The following is an 18736-nucleotide window of genomic DNA, read 5'->3' on the forward strand; positions in this document are numbered from 1 at the left end:
GGGTAAGGGGAGGGAAAGAACATGAATCTTGTAACAATGGGAAAATCTTCTAAATTAGTTAAATAAAACTTTCAAAAAAATAAAATAAGCATGTTAAGAGATATTTTAGTGCTCCTTCCACTTAGCACAGCAAATTTTTTCTAATTCCCTTTTAAAACAATTCAACCACCTAAAAATTACATGAATTAAAACACTTTCTCAATATATTGACCACCACATGTTCTGATTTAAATTACTCTTCAGACTGCTTTAACTCTTCCTAAGTAACATCTTTATAACCAAGCACATGGCATTCATGATTCTTCAATGATTCTTCAAACCATCTTGAGAATTTCAGTTCTATTTGTCATTCACTACACAGCCACTAATGGAGAAGTCCATTACATTTGATTTTACCACAGTGTATCAGTTTCTCTGTATAATGATCTCCTGGTTCTGCTCCTTTCACCCTGCATCAATTCCTGGAGGTCATTCCAGTTCACATTGAATTCCTCCAATTTATTATTCCTTTCAGAAAAATAGTATTCCATCAACAACTTATACCACAATTTGTTCAGCCATTCCCCAATTGAAAGGCATCCCCTCATTTTCCAATTTTTTGCCACCACAAAGAGCAGAGCTATGAATATTCCTGTACAGGTCTTTTTCCTTATTATCTCTTTGGGGTATAAACCCAGCAGTGCTATAGCTGGAACAAAAGGCTAAATAAAACCATTTCTTAAGAATAAAGTAGTCCTGTTATTGTAGGCTGTTAAGGGATAGGGTGGGTTTGATGATGATAGAATGACTACCTTTTTGACCTGCAATGCCTCTTGAACCAAAAAATGAGCCAGGTAAAATTGTAGGAAAGGAGAGGCAAATGCTTCAATGACAACCATCATTTAAATCATTTGCTTACTTTGACCTAGGGTGCCATGGTGTATGTAGTCTGCAGATTTGAGTGGAATACTATTGAGGTGAACAGGTGCACCTACCTGCATTTTCTAATAGATGCTTTAGTGACTCAAAACACCTTGTAGGGTATTCAGATTGTAATAAACCTGTTGAAGACAAGGCATGGATTTTGCATGTTGAGAGGTGGTAATTCCAAAGTAAGGTTTTAAGTAATTCTTTTTTTTTTTTAAACCCTTACCTTCTGTCTTGGAATCACTGTGTATTGGCTCCAAGGCAGAAGAGTGGTATGGGCTAGGCAATGGGGGTCAAGTGACTTGCCCAGGGTCACACAGCTGGGAAGTGTCTGAGGCCAGATTTGAACCTAGGACCCCCCTCCCCAATCTCTAGGCTTGATCTCAATCCACTGAGCTATCCAGCTGCCCCCTAAGTAATTCTATCTTGATAATGGGTGTGCTTTATAAAACTACTGATCTTGCCTAGCATAATCTTTTGATAAGTAGCATAAAGGAAGAACTTCTGATCATAAAATGAATTATGTTTTAATGTTCTCAGACATTTGGGAATTCCTAGTTGGTTTTCTTTAAAATTAGAAAATAGTCATCCTTGTTCCAAACAGCTGCTTGATTACATGGGTCTAGGGGGATATGACTGGGGATGTAGACTCTAAATGATCATCCTAGTGCAAACATCAGCAACATGGAAATAGGTCAAGGATACATGTAAAACCCAGTGGAATTGCATATTGGTTATGGGAAGCGGTGGGAAGTAAGGAGGGAAAGAATATGATTCTTGTAACCAAGGAATAATGTTGTAAATTGACTAAATAAAATTTTCAAAAAGAAATAGTTCTATTTAGACTTGTATTAAATGTAAAGTCAATCATAATTAGTTTATTAATAATTGTTACAAATCAATGAACAAAATAAAAAAGCTGCTCTAATAATAAATACAACTTTTACCATCCTAATTTAACTTATACCCTTTTTCATTAACTTTTTTTATATAATCATAATTGATTGTACCTCCTACCCAAGAACTAGGATGGCTAAGTATGAAGAAGCTCATCACTAGAAAGTTGGCCAAGAATTAATTTCTTTTTTGAACATGGCAGCATGACTCCCTTCAATATAGTTTCCATTTATCTGACAGTGGTCAATGTAACCCCTCAATCATCTGAACACTCATGTCTTAAGCTATGACTTTAGCTTTTGTAGGTGGAATTCCCAAGAGATTCTCTAAAGGGTTACTAGGATTAGGCCACTAAAGACAAAAAGACAATGATTAAAAATTATTGCAAGTTTTGGGTTGCCTGAACCTCATCCATTATCTAAATGGCTGATAAGTCTGGTCTAAGGAGTACACATATGAGGTGGATCTTCTTAGAATTGAGATGTAATTACATCATCCAAAATTTTGTAGATTTTAAAAGGGGATGCACTCACAGCTCATAAGTTTCTTTTTTTATTCTTTAGGTGAGGAGGTGAGGAGGAGGGGGAACCTTGGAAATGTATTAGGTAGAAATGATTACTATAGCATTTAGGTAGGATTGTGGTAGTTAGGGAATCTGCATTGAAGTAAGACTTGGGTTCAAATTCTCCTCCTGAAAAACACTAGCAGTACAACTTTATGTTACAAATTACTTTCAGGGAAATTAGTTTCTACACAGAATTTCCCCAGATTACTAAATATATAGGCTTTAAGATGCCCATTCTTCATGCCCTCCTCCCCTTTAAAACACTACCAAATTCTCAACATCACCATATGTATGAAGAACCCTCCTCCTCCTATGAGGCTAAGTGCTTAGGATCTATATTTGATCTCCACATGGTTTATAATCTATTACAAATTATAGGAGGATGAATGAAAGGTTGCTTTGGGGCCATACCACAGACATTTTTTACATACTGTATTACTATTTGGGCTCTGTCAGGTCACTTTTAATATTTATCATTCAGTCTTTGAATATTTCATATGGATAGTACATCACTACAGAGACTATAGCTGGGCAATATTTTGATTTGCTCAACAAAACCTTACACATAGCCCATTATCCTGTCAGCACTAGTTAACCTGCAGGAATATGATCAATATGACAAGTTCAAAAACCACATTTAATACCTATAACATGTAAATTTCTATAATCTCTTTATAGACACAAGAAAAATCTAACTGAATCTCCCAATCAATGAGGAAATCCTTTCCATTACATTCCTGGTGATGTCATATCCATTCTGCTTATATAATTCCAAAGATAAAATATTTACTCCTTAATGAAAAAGTACATTTTCTTGCTAGACAGACTTAGGAATCCTAATAGAACTTCCATCCATTGATCCTAGTGTCTGAAGAAACACATAACAAAGTACTTCTTCCCTCATGAAACCACCTTCAAATATTAGAGGTTATCTTGCCAACCCTTCTCCTGTCAGTTTAGTTGTCCAAGAAAAGTATTTAAAACCTTCAACTGATCTTTTCACAATTTGAACACTATTAACTAATGTGGTCATACTTCAGTAATGAATATGATGTTAAAAGATATGAACCAAACAATGCAGAGTACAAGTAAAAGATGACTTCCTTTGACTGGGACATTTTTTATTTTTTATCATTTTCATGATATTGTTGGGTCATACTGACTCTAGTAGACTAACAAAATTCATCAGATTTGGAAATATTATCTGACCCCCTCCATGCCAAGGAATTAAAATGAATATGAAATCAAAGCATGCAATTTTTTGCTTAAGTTTATTTGGGTTGTTGTTTCAAAATTTTTGTTTTATATGATTTTTCTCTTATAAAAATGAATATTGTAATACGTTTTGCATGATAAAAATGTATAACCAAGGTCTGCTTGCCAGGTCTGGGAGGGGAGAAGAAAGGAGACAATTTGGATCATGTAACTTCAGAAAACATAAATGAAAATCTATTATATATAATTGGTAAAAATATTTTTATTATTAAAAAATAAAAGTGCTTTCCTGACAAAAATAAATAAAACATAATTAGTAAATGTTTAATGAAATAAAAATACAATGCAACAAAGAAAAAAATAAAGAGGATCTACAAAATATTGTCCTAGACTGAAGTCATAGGTAGCCAAGGACTTCACATAGTTTCTAGGATTCTTATTCAGTTTGCCATAAAGAAACTCAGGCTTTCTAGTAGTTTCCTAAAGTACCTGGTTAGCCCTGATTTTGAGGGAGTCAGAAGCCAGTTAAAGTTTAAATTACCATGTTAGTGCCATTTTGTAAACCTTAAAATTTCTTAGACTTATAAATGTTGGAAATTTCACCAATGGGAAATTTCATACTTGGAAAATTTCTTATTGATAGTCTATTGGAATGTGAACCCCATTGGCATGGGAGGTTCCTCCTCCTCCCTTCTTAAGATTACTTTAGGACAGAAACCTTTTGCTAAACAATGGAAAGGGCTTTGACCTATGTTTAAGCATAGAACAGGAATTTCTTTGAGTCATGATTGATTTTAGAATTGATACAATAGAGATACTTGGAATGACAGAACCAGGTCTTGGAAATTACAATCTCCACCCTACTCAGTCCTAACAGGATTGAGGAAGGGCTGCAGCATAGATCAAAATTTAATTATTCCAATCTCTACCCTACTCAGGGTAACAGGATTTAGGAAGGGCTGTAGCAAAAGATCAAGATTTAATTATTTGAGAATATGACCTTCAACAGACATGTGCAAAGACACAGACCTCTGGGCAGTCCTGGGTTAAGGTAGAGCCACCATTGGCACAGGGAAGACATGGACAGTGATTGGTAGATGGGAGAACTGAGGGGAGGGAACTTGGATGGTTTCCTTAAAGATAGAGGGGTCTGAGGACTGAGAGGGTTGGTTGGAGAGTTTGGGCTCTGAGCGGTTGGAGAGGTGCTCTGAGAAGCTTGCTCTGAAGGAAGCTGGAGGTGGAGGCCCCTGAGACTGTTTCTCCATTTTGGTCACGTGAGTAATAGGGACTGATCTCCTTTCTTTGCCCCAGCTATCTAAGGGCTTGGGCCTTTTGGCCCAGCTTAAATAGAAGGGGTATTTAAGCCCTATTCCCTTCTCTCCCCTTTCTCTCTCTCTCTCTCTCTCTCTCTCTAATTCCTTTCTTCCTCCTGTTTGTAATTAAACTCTATAAAAGGTTGACGGCTGACTTGAGTTTTCATTTAGGAATTACATAGCTGAATTCCTTGGCGACCTTAAATTAATATATATCAGTCTTTTAAAGTGATTTCCTTGTCACAATTTGGAAGACCCTACAAAGTATAATTGTGTCCTTACCTTTTCTGCATATTATCTTCTACAGAACTTAACTTGGAAAAAGAACCATTTGCTATCAAACATATATGAATTCTGGCAACTCCCTGAAGGAAGGTGTAATATACAAGTCTGGCATAGGAAACAACCCTAACCAGCTATACAGCCCCAACTATATCTTATAAGACTAATAATCTACAAGTGATAGTCAATTTGAGCCTCTGCACATGAGAGGATAAGTTCCTCAACAAGTCAGTCTCTGGATACATTGAAGATATCAGACAAGAGATGTTAGAAGAAAGGTAAGAACATACTGCTCTAAATTTAATCCCGTATCTGTCACATTTAAGAAAGATGCCATTACCTGGACAATATGGACTAAGCAAAAGCTTCCACTTTGGGACCAGTAAAGTTTGGTGGTATGTTGATATTCACATATGAATTCCGTGCCTACCAAAAGATGGAAGTCATCAATAGAGCCCATTACTACTCATTTATTCAAGGTTTGTAACCTCTAGAATCCTAGGTAAGTTCATATTTGAAACTTAGCATCAATTCAGTTTCTGTCATCATCAAGAGTCACAAAATCTTTATAACAATGCAAAAAAAATTTTTTTTTTAACTTAAGAACTCTAATACAACAAACTCACCTCCAGAAGATCAATGATGAACATGTTACCCATCTCGTCCTAAGAGGTGAAGAATTCAAGATGCAGAATAAGATATACATTTGTGAACATGAGCAATGTGTAGGTTTGCTTTCCTTAACTTTACATTAATAAATGATTATTTATTATAAGTATTTTTTTCCTATTTTTTCTACTGAGGAAGATTATTGGTAGAAGAAAGGAGCTTATAATAGTATCACCAAAAAAGGGAGGGGTCATACTCAAGCAATTTTTAATGAACATTAGTTCAAAAGGAAATAGAGACAAGCAGGCCAGCTTTGAAAGTAACATGTTTAATTTATTATAATTTTTTTAAAGCAAGCAGCACATAATAGATTCAGGGTTTCACATATAATCCTTTTTCTGTTCTAATTGTATAAAGAAATATTAAGTTCAGAATAAAAAAAATTTAAAACAAATTTCACTTGATGTTAGCCTATCACCCCAAGATGAACAGGCCGACTAAATAATGTAACAAATCTGGAGCAGTACTGACCTCCTACTAAAATAAGTGGCCCATTCTAATTAATTTCCCTTATAAATGAGGTTTTTTTCCATTCAAATCAGCTCTCTTTTTTCTATTTTGACTTACACTGTTGCTATTTTCCAATCTACTAATGATACCTTTATACTCCTTTGCTCCTATGACAACTTTGCCTATCTCCAAATTGACCTCTAAATATTCTTGCATTAAGCCAAGGGGCTCTGTATAAAGTCCAGGTCAGCAAATGGTAGATGTCTAGAAAGCCCAACTTAGACTGGTCATGTATTGAATTTTTCTACACTATCCAAACTGTCATCACAAAATTATATGATTGGAAAAGATCGCAGAGTCCATCTGGTCCAACCAATAAACAAATTAAGGATGGGCTCTCTAGAATATCCCCAATATATTATCATATGGCCCTCATTTGAAACAAAGGAGTTGAACTCTGATAAACTCCAATACTGATCTCAGGCCCAAAAACGGGTGTAACTTAGTTCAGTCCCAAAGAGCATGATATAACAAACTTGCTTCTCCTTGGTAAGAAAGAGTAGAAATGGGAGCAAAATGTTGTATGTACTTTTGGGCAAGGTCTCTTTGTTAGTCAGTTTTGCTTGACTGCTTTTCCTTGTTAGAAGTGAGGGTCTAATTTGAGGAAGGAATATCTTCTCCAGAGCAATCCTCCCCAAGTTCCTTCAACCAATCCTCATATGTCACAGTATTGATACTCTTCGATATTCTACTTATCCTCCCTCTTCCAGTTGTTCTCTAGCTTATAAATAGCTTTCCTAAAATGTGGTATCTACAATGGAATGTGGCACCTGAGGAATGGTCTAGAAAGGGCAGAATGCAGGACTATCATCTTATTCCTCTTTATTTTAACCTAAAATAAAATGAACTTTTTTGGCCAGCTATATCACACCTGTTGACTCAATTTGAACCTGTAGTTAAATAGCCCCATCCTCATGCTTTAAAAATGAATTATCTAGCCATACCTACTACATTTTGTAATATGAAGTTGATTTTCTAAACTGAAGCACAGGTCATTTATTCCTATTAAATTTATCTTACTAGAATTGAACCAACATACTTGTTGATATTTTTTCAGATCCTGATTAGGTCACATTCCTCCCTTATTTTGGGTCATCTACAAAATTGGTGATTATGCCTTCACTCAAATTGATAAAAAAAAAACAGCAATGGATCAAGCAAAGATGCTTGAGCACTGTACTAAGAATATCTTTATAGGGAAGTCTCTATATTCAATGATAACCAGCTGAACTAGTACTTCAACCTCCATCACAGCTGGCTCATGGAAGGAGGAGTCTTACTGAGATCTCTATGGAAGCCCGGCCCTAGGGTTAATTTAACCATGTTCCTATGGAACATGGGCAACAGAGCAAAGGGTTCAATTTGTGTATATTAATTGAGATAGAAGTCTCCTTTTAAAAATACCAATGATAATTCACATACATATTATATCTCACTTTAAGATTTTCAAAACTTTTCTCTTTAGTAGAATACTCTTGGGCTAACTAAAGAGGCTTATCTGCTCTCAAGTGACCTGCTACTATAGCTAACTATTGCTCTAAAATGTAAAGATCAAGAACATTTCACAAAGAAGAGCATCTATGAAACTGCCTCAGTTGCTCAAGCTTCTCTTAAAACAGCTATTTCCCAAAGTGTTCCTTATACAAACTGCCCTAACAAAGATTTTTCTGGGTATCTAGAAAACTGTTATATTGTTAACACTTCTGATTCAGAACCTTTCTTGAACAGTCTAGTCAAAGCCACTAACACTGGACCTACCTAATTCCTTAACAAACCTACCTTTCTCAACCTAACTTGGGTAACACACTGCTTCATTATGATGACCTAGAAAGTCTAATGTTCTGTTCCAGCAATAATATAATAATAATATAACAGACCTCCCTGATGACATTTTTGCTAAAGTTGATATGAAAATTAAATTGTACTCTCTAAGTAATACATCACAACATGGGTAGCAGGAAGAGAAGAATACCCAAAGGTATAATGGATAATGAAAAGAAATCAATCAGTGATGCACCACAAATGAAGTATAAAGAAGATAATAAAACATTGATTTAACCATGTTATATACAGTTTAAAAATGCTTATATCTGTCCAAAGCTATAGACTTTTTTAAAGGCACATAAACTCTATTAGTCTAGATCCAACATTTCAGAACTAATTCCATTTAGCTAATACAAATTAACTTCTCTCTTTATATCATTATAACAAAAAAAAAATCTTTATACTATGAATTGAAGATAAAAGATAGCACCTTATACTTCAATCACTTAGCAGTTTTAGCTTGTTTTACACAAGTGACACCAGAACTGCCATGGATTAAGTTCATAGAACCATAAAAGTTAAGAGCTAGAAGGAACCTCATATGATCTAATCCACATTATCTAGTTCATTTCTTATGACGGAATTGAGGCTCAGAGTGGTTAACTTCCCCAAGAGGTGGAAAGCCAAAACTAGAAATAAGGTCTTCTTCTCACCCCACACTCTTTCCCAATTACATGATGTTTATATTGTGTAAAGTGATGCTGATCAAGTTATCAATACAGATATTCTCCATTTAAAGTAAATTTATTTTTACCAAAAATACCAAATTTCCAGAATTGACATAGCAGGGCACTAAAAATTTTCCGGCTGAGATATAGTGGCACTTACTGTGCTACAGTAGCCCAACTCTCTGAGACACTGCAAATATATACCAAAAAAAGAAAAAAAGAAATAGTAGAGCTAAATTCTAGGAGGTATAAGTGTGGAGCCAGGGCAATTCCCAGGCATGGCAGATGTTCCTGTGTTCTTGGAAACAGGTAGAGGTGATTAGGGAGAATCCTAGACTTCAAAAAATTCTATAAAAGCATTCCCTGTATAACAACGCCAGCATTTAACAGGCATGGCCACCATCTTATCCTCTTTCTTAAAAAGGAAATCACAACTCACCAAATTGGAAAACTTTCCTCACAAAATATATTGCAAATTTTATAACAACATTACCAAGAGGGCCAATGGTTAGCTTTTAAAAAATGTACATATCACAATCAATTTTTATGTATTTCATTTAAATCCACAGAGCAAAGATATTGTAACCCGACACCCCCTCCCCCAAAAAAATTCCCTGTGAACATGCCAGGATTTAAATCATTGACAACTAATTGAATGGTACACTTTTCCACAGAGATGCATAGGACACTTTTAATCCATTTAGAAAAGTATTACCATTAATCAGACCTTGGGTAGAAAAAATTAATGCTTAACAAATAACAAAAACAAATACTTGAATAAATTTGGTGCAAGGCACCTAAGTATTGTGCTTGTCGGACATTGAAGATTTTAAAACTGAATTCAGTAGCTGAGAAGTCAAATGCTAGACTATGCTGAAATAAATCTAGCAAAAACAAGATGAACAAATAATAATCAATAACTACCACCTCACTTTTTCCAATTAAATTAAATCTAAACTAGTCTAAATTAAGCAAAAGAAATAGTATTATTTAAATGTGGGATCATAGGAATAGTAAAGGATTTTAAAAATTATTCCTTACTGAGAAAGATGAATACAAGACAAGGTCAAATTTTTTAAAGAACTATGAAACAAAGTGGTAACTATTTGGCAATAACTATAACTATAAAAGACTAGACATTCTACAATCTTTGCAAACTAGCATCCTCAAATAAACTTTGCAGCTGAAGGGCTAAGTCAACCGTATTTTGCCAAATCTGAATGTAAAGTCCACATGATATTTAGACAAAAAATTGGTTTCATATACCTAAAAGCAATTTTGGTATGCTGTAAGTAGCTTTGAAAAAACTACTTGTAAATTATAACATTATACTAATTTCTGTAACTGAAATAGTCCTCATAATAAATATAAAAGAAATTCTAAGCTATCTTAGAAAAGTGCTGTGAACATAAAAATTCTAAGATGAGTTAAGGAGAGGCAATCTACACATATACCACAGAGCAATAAGTTTAAATCAGACTAATTTGAGTTGTGTAGCCCTTTATTAGCAACTAAAATAGAAGGTATCTGTTGTACAACACGGGTAGTAGTTGACTATACTGGAGATTTATTATATTCTAATACAGATCATTTATAAATGCAATTTTCATTATTAAAAAGCTTCCACCCTTTTTTGTTTGTTTACAATTTGCAAAACTATTCTGAAAGCTGAATATATGTGCACAGGTCTGCAAAGAGTGCAAATTTAGAATATGGTAAATGCTTTACAGGTTTTATTTGAAGGAACATCTGCCACCTTGACTTTACATCCATCATCACTTTTTTAAATCATAAAATATTTTGATGCCATTCTTCCTTCCTTCCTTCCTTCCTTCCATTGTCCTAAACAAGAAAGCATTTTATAATGAGTTGAAATTAAGGAAGGACTACACCTACTAGAAAAGAAGAGAAGAAAGTTCTATTAATTTTGAGGTTTCAGTATCCCCAAAGACCAGGAACTGTATCTTTGTAAGGGCTAGGCTGGGACCCCGTTTAGAGTATGAGTATGTGCAGGTGGTATCCCTGAGTATTCAGAGCTTCAGTGGACTGTTAGTGCTCCAGCTGCATAACTCACTGAACTGTCTTGCCAGTTTCTACACTGGCTTGACTGGGCATAATTCAAAAATGAAAAGCTCATATTCATTCCATTCTTCTGTAGCTCTGTGATAGCCTGGGGGAAAAAACAAACAAACAAACAAACAAACCCAAAAACATAATTAGAACACAAATTATGCATGAGGACTATTAAATAAATGATTCGATCTTTTTCACTGATAATTTCTAAACTTTTTTATGCTTCAGCCTTCTTTTTCCACCCAAATCTGTATTTTTGTTTCTCAAATGATTTGCAGCTGCTTTTCATATTATATACATTAAGTAAATGTTTTTTTTTTCCTTCAAAGGTCTTTCCTCAAGTTAGCAACTATTATTACTGTAGAAAACAGTATCATCACCTTCTCATTTGTCCAAACAAAAAATCTTGGTCATCTTAAATTTTAGCTCCTCTTTCTCCCCACACTTAATGAGGGTTTACCCTCTGAGTTTACCTACCAGTAAGCCCTCATTAATTTTAATTTCAAAGATAGATTTCTGACCATTTTACCCTTGAACTATTTACTAAAGTTGAATCCAATCAAATATTGGTTCAGTTCAGGCTCACCTATAAAATTTTGGTGTCTTCATTTCTAAAATTCAAATGAAATAATGTATGTGAAGTAGTTTGCAAACAAAAATCCATAAAGCTCAGTTGTTGCTAATTTAAAAATTTTTTTAATATTTAAGTTTAGTCCCAGCACAATACAGTTCACTCAGATAATTCATTTAAAAAATTTAAGTACCTGCTAGATGCAGGAGCTTTGAAAATAAAACAAAACAAAAACAGTTCCTTAAGGGACTAACATTCTACTAAGGGAAATAACATATGTAAATATAGGTAAATATCAAAGATATTAAATACATAACAATTTTGAGGGGAGCAGTAATAACTGGGGAGATCAAGAATGGACTTAAGAGATATGTTTGAATTTCAAATAAGAAGGGAAGAATTTGTAATTCATTTTTACCCCCCTCAAAAATAGGAATTGGATTGAATTTGGATTCTTATAAAGTGCCAATATCCATCCCTACTACAGGCAACGTAAAATGTTTAAACTAAAATATCCCTTCTGTTTCAACCATTTTAACCATATTACTTGCAAATATCTCCTTTAAAATCTTAAACAGATATTTAATTGACCTCCATATCACATTAGTAGCAAGACTCTAATATAAAAGTCTCCCTATATCTTTTCTCTCTTTCATGTTCAATTTTTAAACTCAAGTAGAACTTTAGAGTTGGAAGAGATACCAGCCCTTCATTTTGGTAAGGAAAAATGCTATTAGGTAAAGCTGCTAAATGGTCCCACTCATCCCTACCAAGTTAACTACTCCCATTATTTATTCTACATCTTTTCTGTCCTCCTGAATTAGTTCAACTCTGTCATTATTATACCTCCCCTCTAAAATCTGGCTCACCAAAATTCTTGGCCCTTTCTCCTTCAGATAAAATTACAATATAGAAAGGTTAAAAGTCATATAACTTGTTTAAGTCAGTTCCTAAAGAATAGGATTTAATCTTTTGTTTAATCTATATATAACCTATAGAAATGTGGCTCCTAATCAAAATATACCTTTAAAATATTATCAGGGTAAAAGTTTGCAAAAAAGCAATTGGATTTGATAGAATGTTAGAAAGAACCATAACTATCTAGTTCAGTCCTTTAATTTTACAAAGACAGGCACTGAGACATAGCCTAAAGAACACAACTGACTGGCTTGCTAAAAGCTACCCAGCTATTATGTGACACAGCCAGGACTAGTACACTGATGTTTCCACAGTGCTTACATTCTCTCACTGTGAGATGGCCAATAAGCATAAGAGAGCATTGTACTCTAGTCCGATAACTTTTTATATTTATTTATACATATACATACACACACACACACACACACACACACACACACATCGTAGAATTAATAGGTATAGTGTTCTCATTTTAAAGGCAAATTGGAAAAAAAGGTACCATGCATATGTTCAACTAGTGATAATGAGTTAATGCCAATCATTTCATTTCACTATGGATGGGAACAAACTATAAAATCAAGGTTTCACAGAATACTCACATTTAATAACACACCAATGGGATGTCTTCCACATATTGTATTATGATATTTCTTCAAGTAATTGCTAAAAGATACAGGGTCTAGTTGTTCTATAATGCTCATGCCCTGAAAAAAAAAAAACCCAACAAATTATTACTTTTAAATAGATGTAGAAAATGTTCCTTAAAATACTTAAGCTTCATAATTAATATGAGTAAAGGAAACATAGTGAATAAACTTAGTGAAATATCAAATTACAGGAATCTTGCTTATAATCAACTTTCAATGACCTCTGCAGTAATCTGCAGGAACATTTGTAATCCTTTCCATTTTGGTTAATGGCACATTTCTCTCCCTGGACTACACATATCAGTTTTCTATTTGCTTATTAGGCAAATGCTATGATTTATTCTAAAATTAAATATAAAGTTTTATTAACTATTTTTCCATATCTATGTCACCACAGTCTCCTTTTGATAGTAATAATTGAAAGCTGAATACAATTGACTATAAGTTTTCATATTTACATGACATTTTCCTGGACACACAAAATATATAAGGCATTGTAAACATAGCAACAAAAATCTCTAAGGAATTAAATAGGCTAGAAAATATGCTAAAGAAATGGCTATAAATAAGGGGAAATCAGAAGAGGGGTGATTACAAATTAAGGCAGTGAATTAAAGAGTTATTTTTATGAAGATAGAAGGCTGATGGTAGCAAAGAAAGATTAATTCTCACAAACAAAAGATAGAAAGAGGTTTTGAAAGTTTCTACTTCTCTTTCTAAGGGCAACTGTTTGTCCATTTAATTAAACTATCTAAAATAGTAGAATTTTGCACGATAGGTGGTTAACAAATGTTTCTTGGATTATAGATTCAAATCTGATTGACCACTAGGAAGTAAAACAAGTGCTTATTTACAACAACCTGTAATATAAATTATAGAGAATCACAGAATTTGGGAGCAGAAAGGGATATAAGAAGTTATCTAGTCCAACTGCCTCATTTAAAGTACAACGACAACAACAAAAACTGAGGCCCCAGTCCCAGTTACCTAACTTCAGGTTTAGTGGTATTTCTAATATAAAATGTAACTCAGTGAAATCATATTTTCTCTCTCTCTCTCTCTCTCTCTCTCTCTCTCTCTCTCTCTCTCTCTCTCTCTCTCTCTCTCTCTCTCTCTCTCTCTCTCTCTCTCTGTCTCTGTCTCTCTCTCTCATATAACTTTTGCTGCTATTAAAATGAAATCCAGGCTATCCACAGGATGTTTTGCCTTCCAGTTTTTTTAATATTAAGTGCCATGTCATGCTTTTAAGTAAACTACAATAGCATATTCCAAGAGAAATTTAAAAGGCAAATAAATTATATCAAGAAATAGTTAAAAGTTCACTGGAACATATTTTATGCTTACTTTGATTTCATGAGCTGATTTAACAAAATAAACTCTACAAAACATCTGAGAATAACTTACTGAGCATTTATATCAAAATATAAGAATAATATAAAGAAGAGGTAGGGGAATCAGTGGAATAAAGCAATAAGTATGGCATACAAATTATGCATCTGTTTTTTTAAAAGTTTTCTTTCAAGGTAAAGTATTTCAAAACAAGTAACATTTTTCTAATATTACTACCTAAAAATAAGTAGGAGGAGATTTAACTAACTCTCTATCAGTTTCTTGACTGGCCACTTTGTGGCTTATCAACTGAACACAGTTATTCCCAGCTGGTTTCCCCATATATGTTTCTAAGTCATTGCTTTCTAGGAACTTTGGGCAAGTTCAATGTAACTAATTTCAAACTCAAACATTAAAAAAAGTCACAATTTATACGATAAAATTACAACACACAAAAAATTATAAAATGCATTCCAAAACCAAAAAGAAGTGATCTGGAAATGACTCCATATAAGAGAAAACTTTTTTTAAACAAAGAAACTAAGGCAAAAATATCTAAATAAGTTTTTTTAAATACCTATTTTAGATCTCTTGAATCTTAAATAACAGAACAATCCACAATCAAACTTTCAAACAGAAAAATGTTAAGCTATAGAGTCACAGAAGAATGTGATTAAAGAGGAGGATATATAAATGACTGAAGACTAGTTAAACTATATATGTGCTATTTAACTGTTAATACTTAAGTCATTTCACATATAATACTCACCTATTCTTGGATAAATATATACTTCAATGTTTCATTTTTGTCCGTTTCTTTGTTTTGGAAATGCAAATTTGGCCCCCATCTCAAAGTAAACTAATAGTGTCTGAGTTTCATAGATTACGAAAATGCCCCAAACTCATAAACTAATAAAATGGGATCATTAAAAAAATATCAGCAAACTGAAATGTAGTACAACTACCAATAAATAGCTATGGAGACAAAGAAATTAAAAAATGTTGGCTTCAGAATTTTTTTTTTTGCCCTTAAAATATTTTCTTTAAGAATATGTAATCAAATGAGTGGCAATTCCAGGCAAATGATATAACTTTTCAGAGATCTAAAATAATTGGAATTTGATCTCTAAAAATGCAACTAGTTTAAAAGATACTAAATTCCATCAGTGTTCATTCATTTCGAAGAAATGAAGTTTCCTTTATATTCAACAAAAACCTCATATACTACAAGCTACTCTGAACAATTTGAAATGGCAGCATCATCAAGATAAACTAGGTTTAGTTAGAATAAAAACTAAGCCCCTTATGCCCTTTGAAAGTATAGCCCACAAAGTGAATCCTTTAACTCACAGGGTGGTAAGGAGAACCTTGAAATGCCAGTGTTTATGTATTCTTAATTGAATATATTTTTGACCAATAGATTTTATATATTAATAGATTCTTGTTCAGACCTGCAACTTCTGAACTTTGATGTGGCAACAAAGATGAAACAACATTGCTCTTCTATATATGACAAGGCGGACTCTAGTCAAATGAATCAGAAATTACTACCCAAAGGGAAAAAAAATAAGTTTCCTAAATATAATAACCATGTGGCAACTAGTAGAACACTTTCAAGAGTGCTCAGATGTAAGACCCCAAATTATTAAAAGTCTACTCATACTACATATGCAATCATATATTTGAAACTTATTTATATGAATGAAGTTATATACTATTTTCAAGAGGAACCGCTTATATATTAGATAACAAATGATCTTGACATGTTCAAACAGGGGTCAGCAAACTAAAATCCAAGAGCCAAAAATGGTCTATCCTGTAATGTTTTGTACATTTTTTTATATAAAAATCTGATGGGGGCAGCTGGGTAGCTCAGTGGATTGAGAACCAGCCCTAGAGACAGGACGTCCTAGGTTCAAATCTGGCCTCAGACACTTCCCAGCTGTGTGACCCTAGGCAAGTCACTTGACCCTCATTGCCTAGCCCTTACCACTCTTCTGCCTTGGTGCCAATACACAGTATTGACTCCAAGATGGAAGGTAAGGGTTAAAAAAAAAAATCTGAGATGGGTGTGGGGTGGGGGGAGTTGTAAGCCAAACTATGGGCCTTACACACTAGAACAAAGGGCCAAATCTAATAAGATAAAAATTTCATAGGGATAAATGTATACTTGAATTTTGGGGAAAGATATACTCTTCCCCTCTAAATATAGTTTCACAGTTTATGTGAAAAAAGATCAACAGTAGACCATAGCCACAAAAGCTAATGTGATCTTAGACTATATTAATAAAACAAGGGAATTGGCTGACCAGTTATACTTTGTCCTAATCAGATCATATCAAATGTAACATGGAGTTCTGGAAGCCACATTTTAGGAAGGAAATTGCTAATCAGGAGAGCACCCAAAGCAAAAAGGATATTGAGGAAACTGGAGGCCATGCCAATATGATGACCAGCAGAAAGAAATGGGGATGTTTAGCCCTGAGAAGAAAAGCCTTAACAAAGTCATGAGAGTGTTAAGTTTATCTAAGAGCTATCATAAGGAAGAATAAAGAATTTAACTTGTATTAATAGGCCCCAATGTTCAGAGAAAGGGTCAGTCAATGGGGAAAAATGCTAAGAGGCAGACTTGGTCTTACGGAAAGAAAAATATCCCAACAACGAGACACAGTCAGAAATGAAACTGGCTACTCTCATATGTTATAAGCTATCCTTTATTGAAAAGTCTTTAAATGGATACTGAATAATCATTTTAGTCAAGAATAGTGAAGTAGTAATTCATGTTCAGAAACAAGCTAAAAGATAGGACCTAGCAAATCTCTTCTAATTCTTAATAAATTTCTACATCAATTTTCTTTTGAAATCCAGAAGGTAGTAGTGAGCTATAAAAAAATCACCTAAAAAGAATGTTCTATTAATATTTTGGGCCATAAATGGTAAAAAAAAAATCTATTACTGAGACATTATGCAATACTGTATAATAATATGTACTAGGAAAAAGAAGTACCAAAATTCCACTATGAATTTGTACCTTCGGTATAATATGGGCAGAAGAAAGAACAATAAAAACAAATATACAAAGCAATTATTTGTTAAAAGCTTCACAAAGAAATATAGCAGAAAAAAGTTGTCACATATCTAAAATGAAAGAATTCTGTCTCCCATTATAACTGGTCAATAATGTACCACTAGCCAGGTATGCTGCAATGTAACTACTGAAACAAAGACTATACTTCTAAAAGTAGCTTTAAAAAATACCTCATTTATTTATTTAAGAACTACTTAAAAACAACATTCATATTTATAAATGAGTAATCGATAACTCTCAAAATCAGTGTCATATTCTGATTTGGATGTGATAAGTATTCATATTCATTACTTCATATCCTCAAACACACACACACACACACACACACACACACACACACACACACACACACACACACACACACAATCTATCTATATGGTTGATTGATTCCAAGATGGAAAGTAAGGGTTTAAATTAAAAAATATATATATCTATATAGATATAGATATAGATATAGATATAGATATAGATAGATAGATATATGAGGTCACATTTGAACCTCCCATCTCAAGGCCTGACTCTCAATCTACTGACCTACCCAGCTGCCCGCCAAAAATTTTTTTTAAATAAATTATAATCCATTATATCACAAAGTCCTTCAAAACCTATATTCTTTTTTTTTTTTAATTATAGGCATTCATTTTTTCAACCAACCCAAAACCTGGGAAGTCTAGTTTGTTTACCTACCTATCTTCCTTCATTATGTCCCACTATATATGCTTCCATAGTACACTTTTGCAATTCCCCCCCAAATTCGAACTTAATAAATCTTTTTTGGGTAAAGACATTTTATAGATAAAAGACTTCTTTGTTTTAAAGGGATGAGAAAAAGCTGGACTTAGGTCAATATCTTACTAATTTACATATTGTGATATCACAAGTAATTAAATACAATTTTCTAGTAGCACAATAAGATTATCAAAATTTTGGACGTGGCTTAAACATACTAATGTACAAACTTTTATATTAAAAAATATTCTTCTTTGTACTTCCACAAAACTAAAATATTTATACTAGCTATGCATTAGTAATAGAAAATGGGTCTTCAGGGGCAGTTGGGTAATTCAGTGGATTGAGAGCTAGCCCTAGAGACGGGAGGTCCTAGATTAAAATCTGGCTTCAAACACTTCCCAGCTGTGTGACCCTGGGCAAGTCACTTGACCCCCATTTCCTAGCCCTTACCACTCTTCTGCTTTGGAGTCAATACAACTCCAAGATGGAAGGTATGGGTTTAAAAAAAGAAAGAAAATGGGTCTTCTCC

General features: G+C 33.7%; 1 protein-coding gene across 3 annotated transcripts in view; it reads right to left on the reverse strand.

Annotated features, from left to right (window-relative positions):
- Positions 1-10332: 10332 nt before the first annotated feature.
- The window catches only part of MEMO1 (mediator of cell motility 1), a 134300-nt gene continuing 125896 nt past the window's right edge, over positions 10333-18736 (reverse strand). For all 3 annotated transcript variants that reach the window (XM_001371423.4, XM_056813234.1, XM_056813235.1), the window contains 2 exons: positions 13011-13115; positions 10333-11019 (listed from right to left, as the gene is read on the reverse strand). In XM_001371423.4, coding sequence (XP_001371460.1) covers positions 10888-11019; positions 13011-13115 — 237 coding nt within the window. In that variant the 3' untranslated portion in view covers positions 10333-10887. The remainder of the gene's footprint in view (positions 11020-13010; positions 13116-18736) is intronic.

Source organism: Monodelphis domestica, chromosome 1, assembly GCF_027887165.1.
Source record: "Monodelphis domestica isolate mMonDom1 chromosome 1, mMonDom1.pri, whole genome shotgun sequence".
Classification (NCBI taxonomy): Eukaryota; Metazoa; Chordata; class Mammalia; order Didelphimorphia; family Didelphidae; genus Monodelphis; species Monodelphis domestica.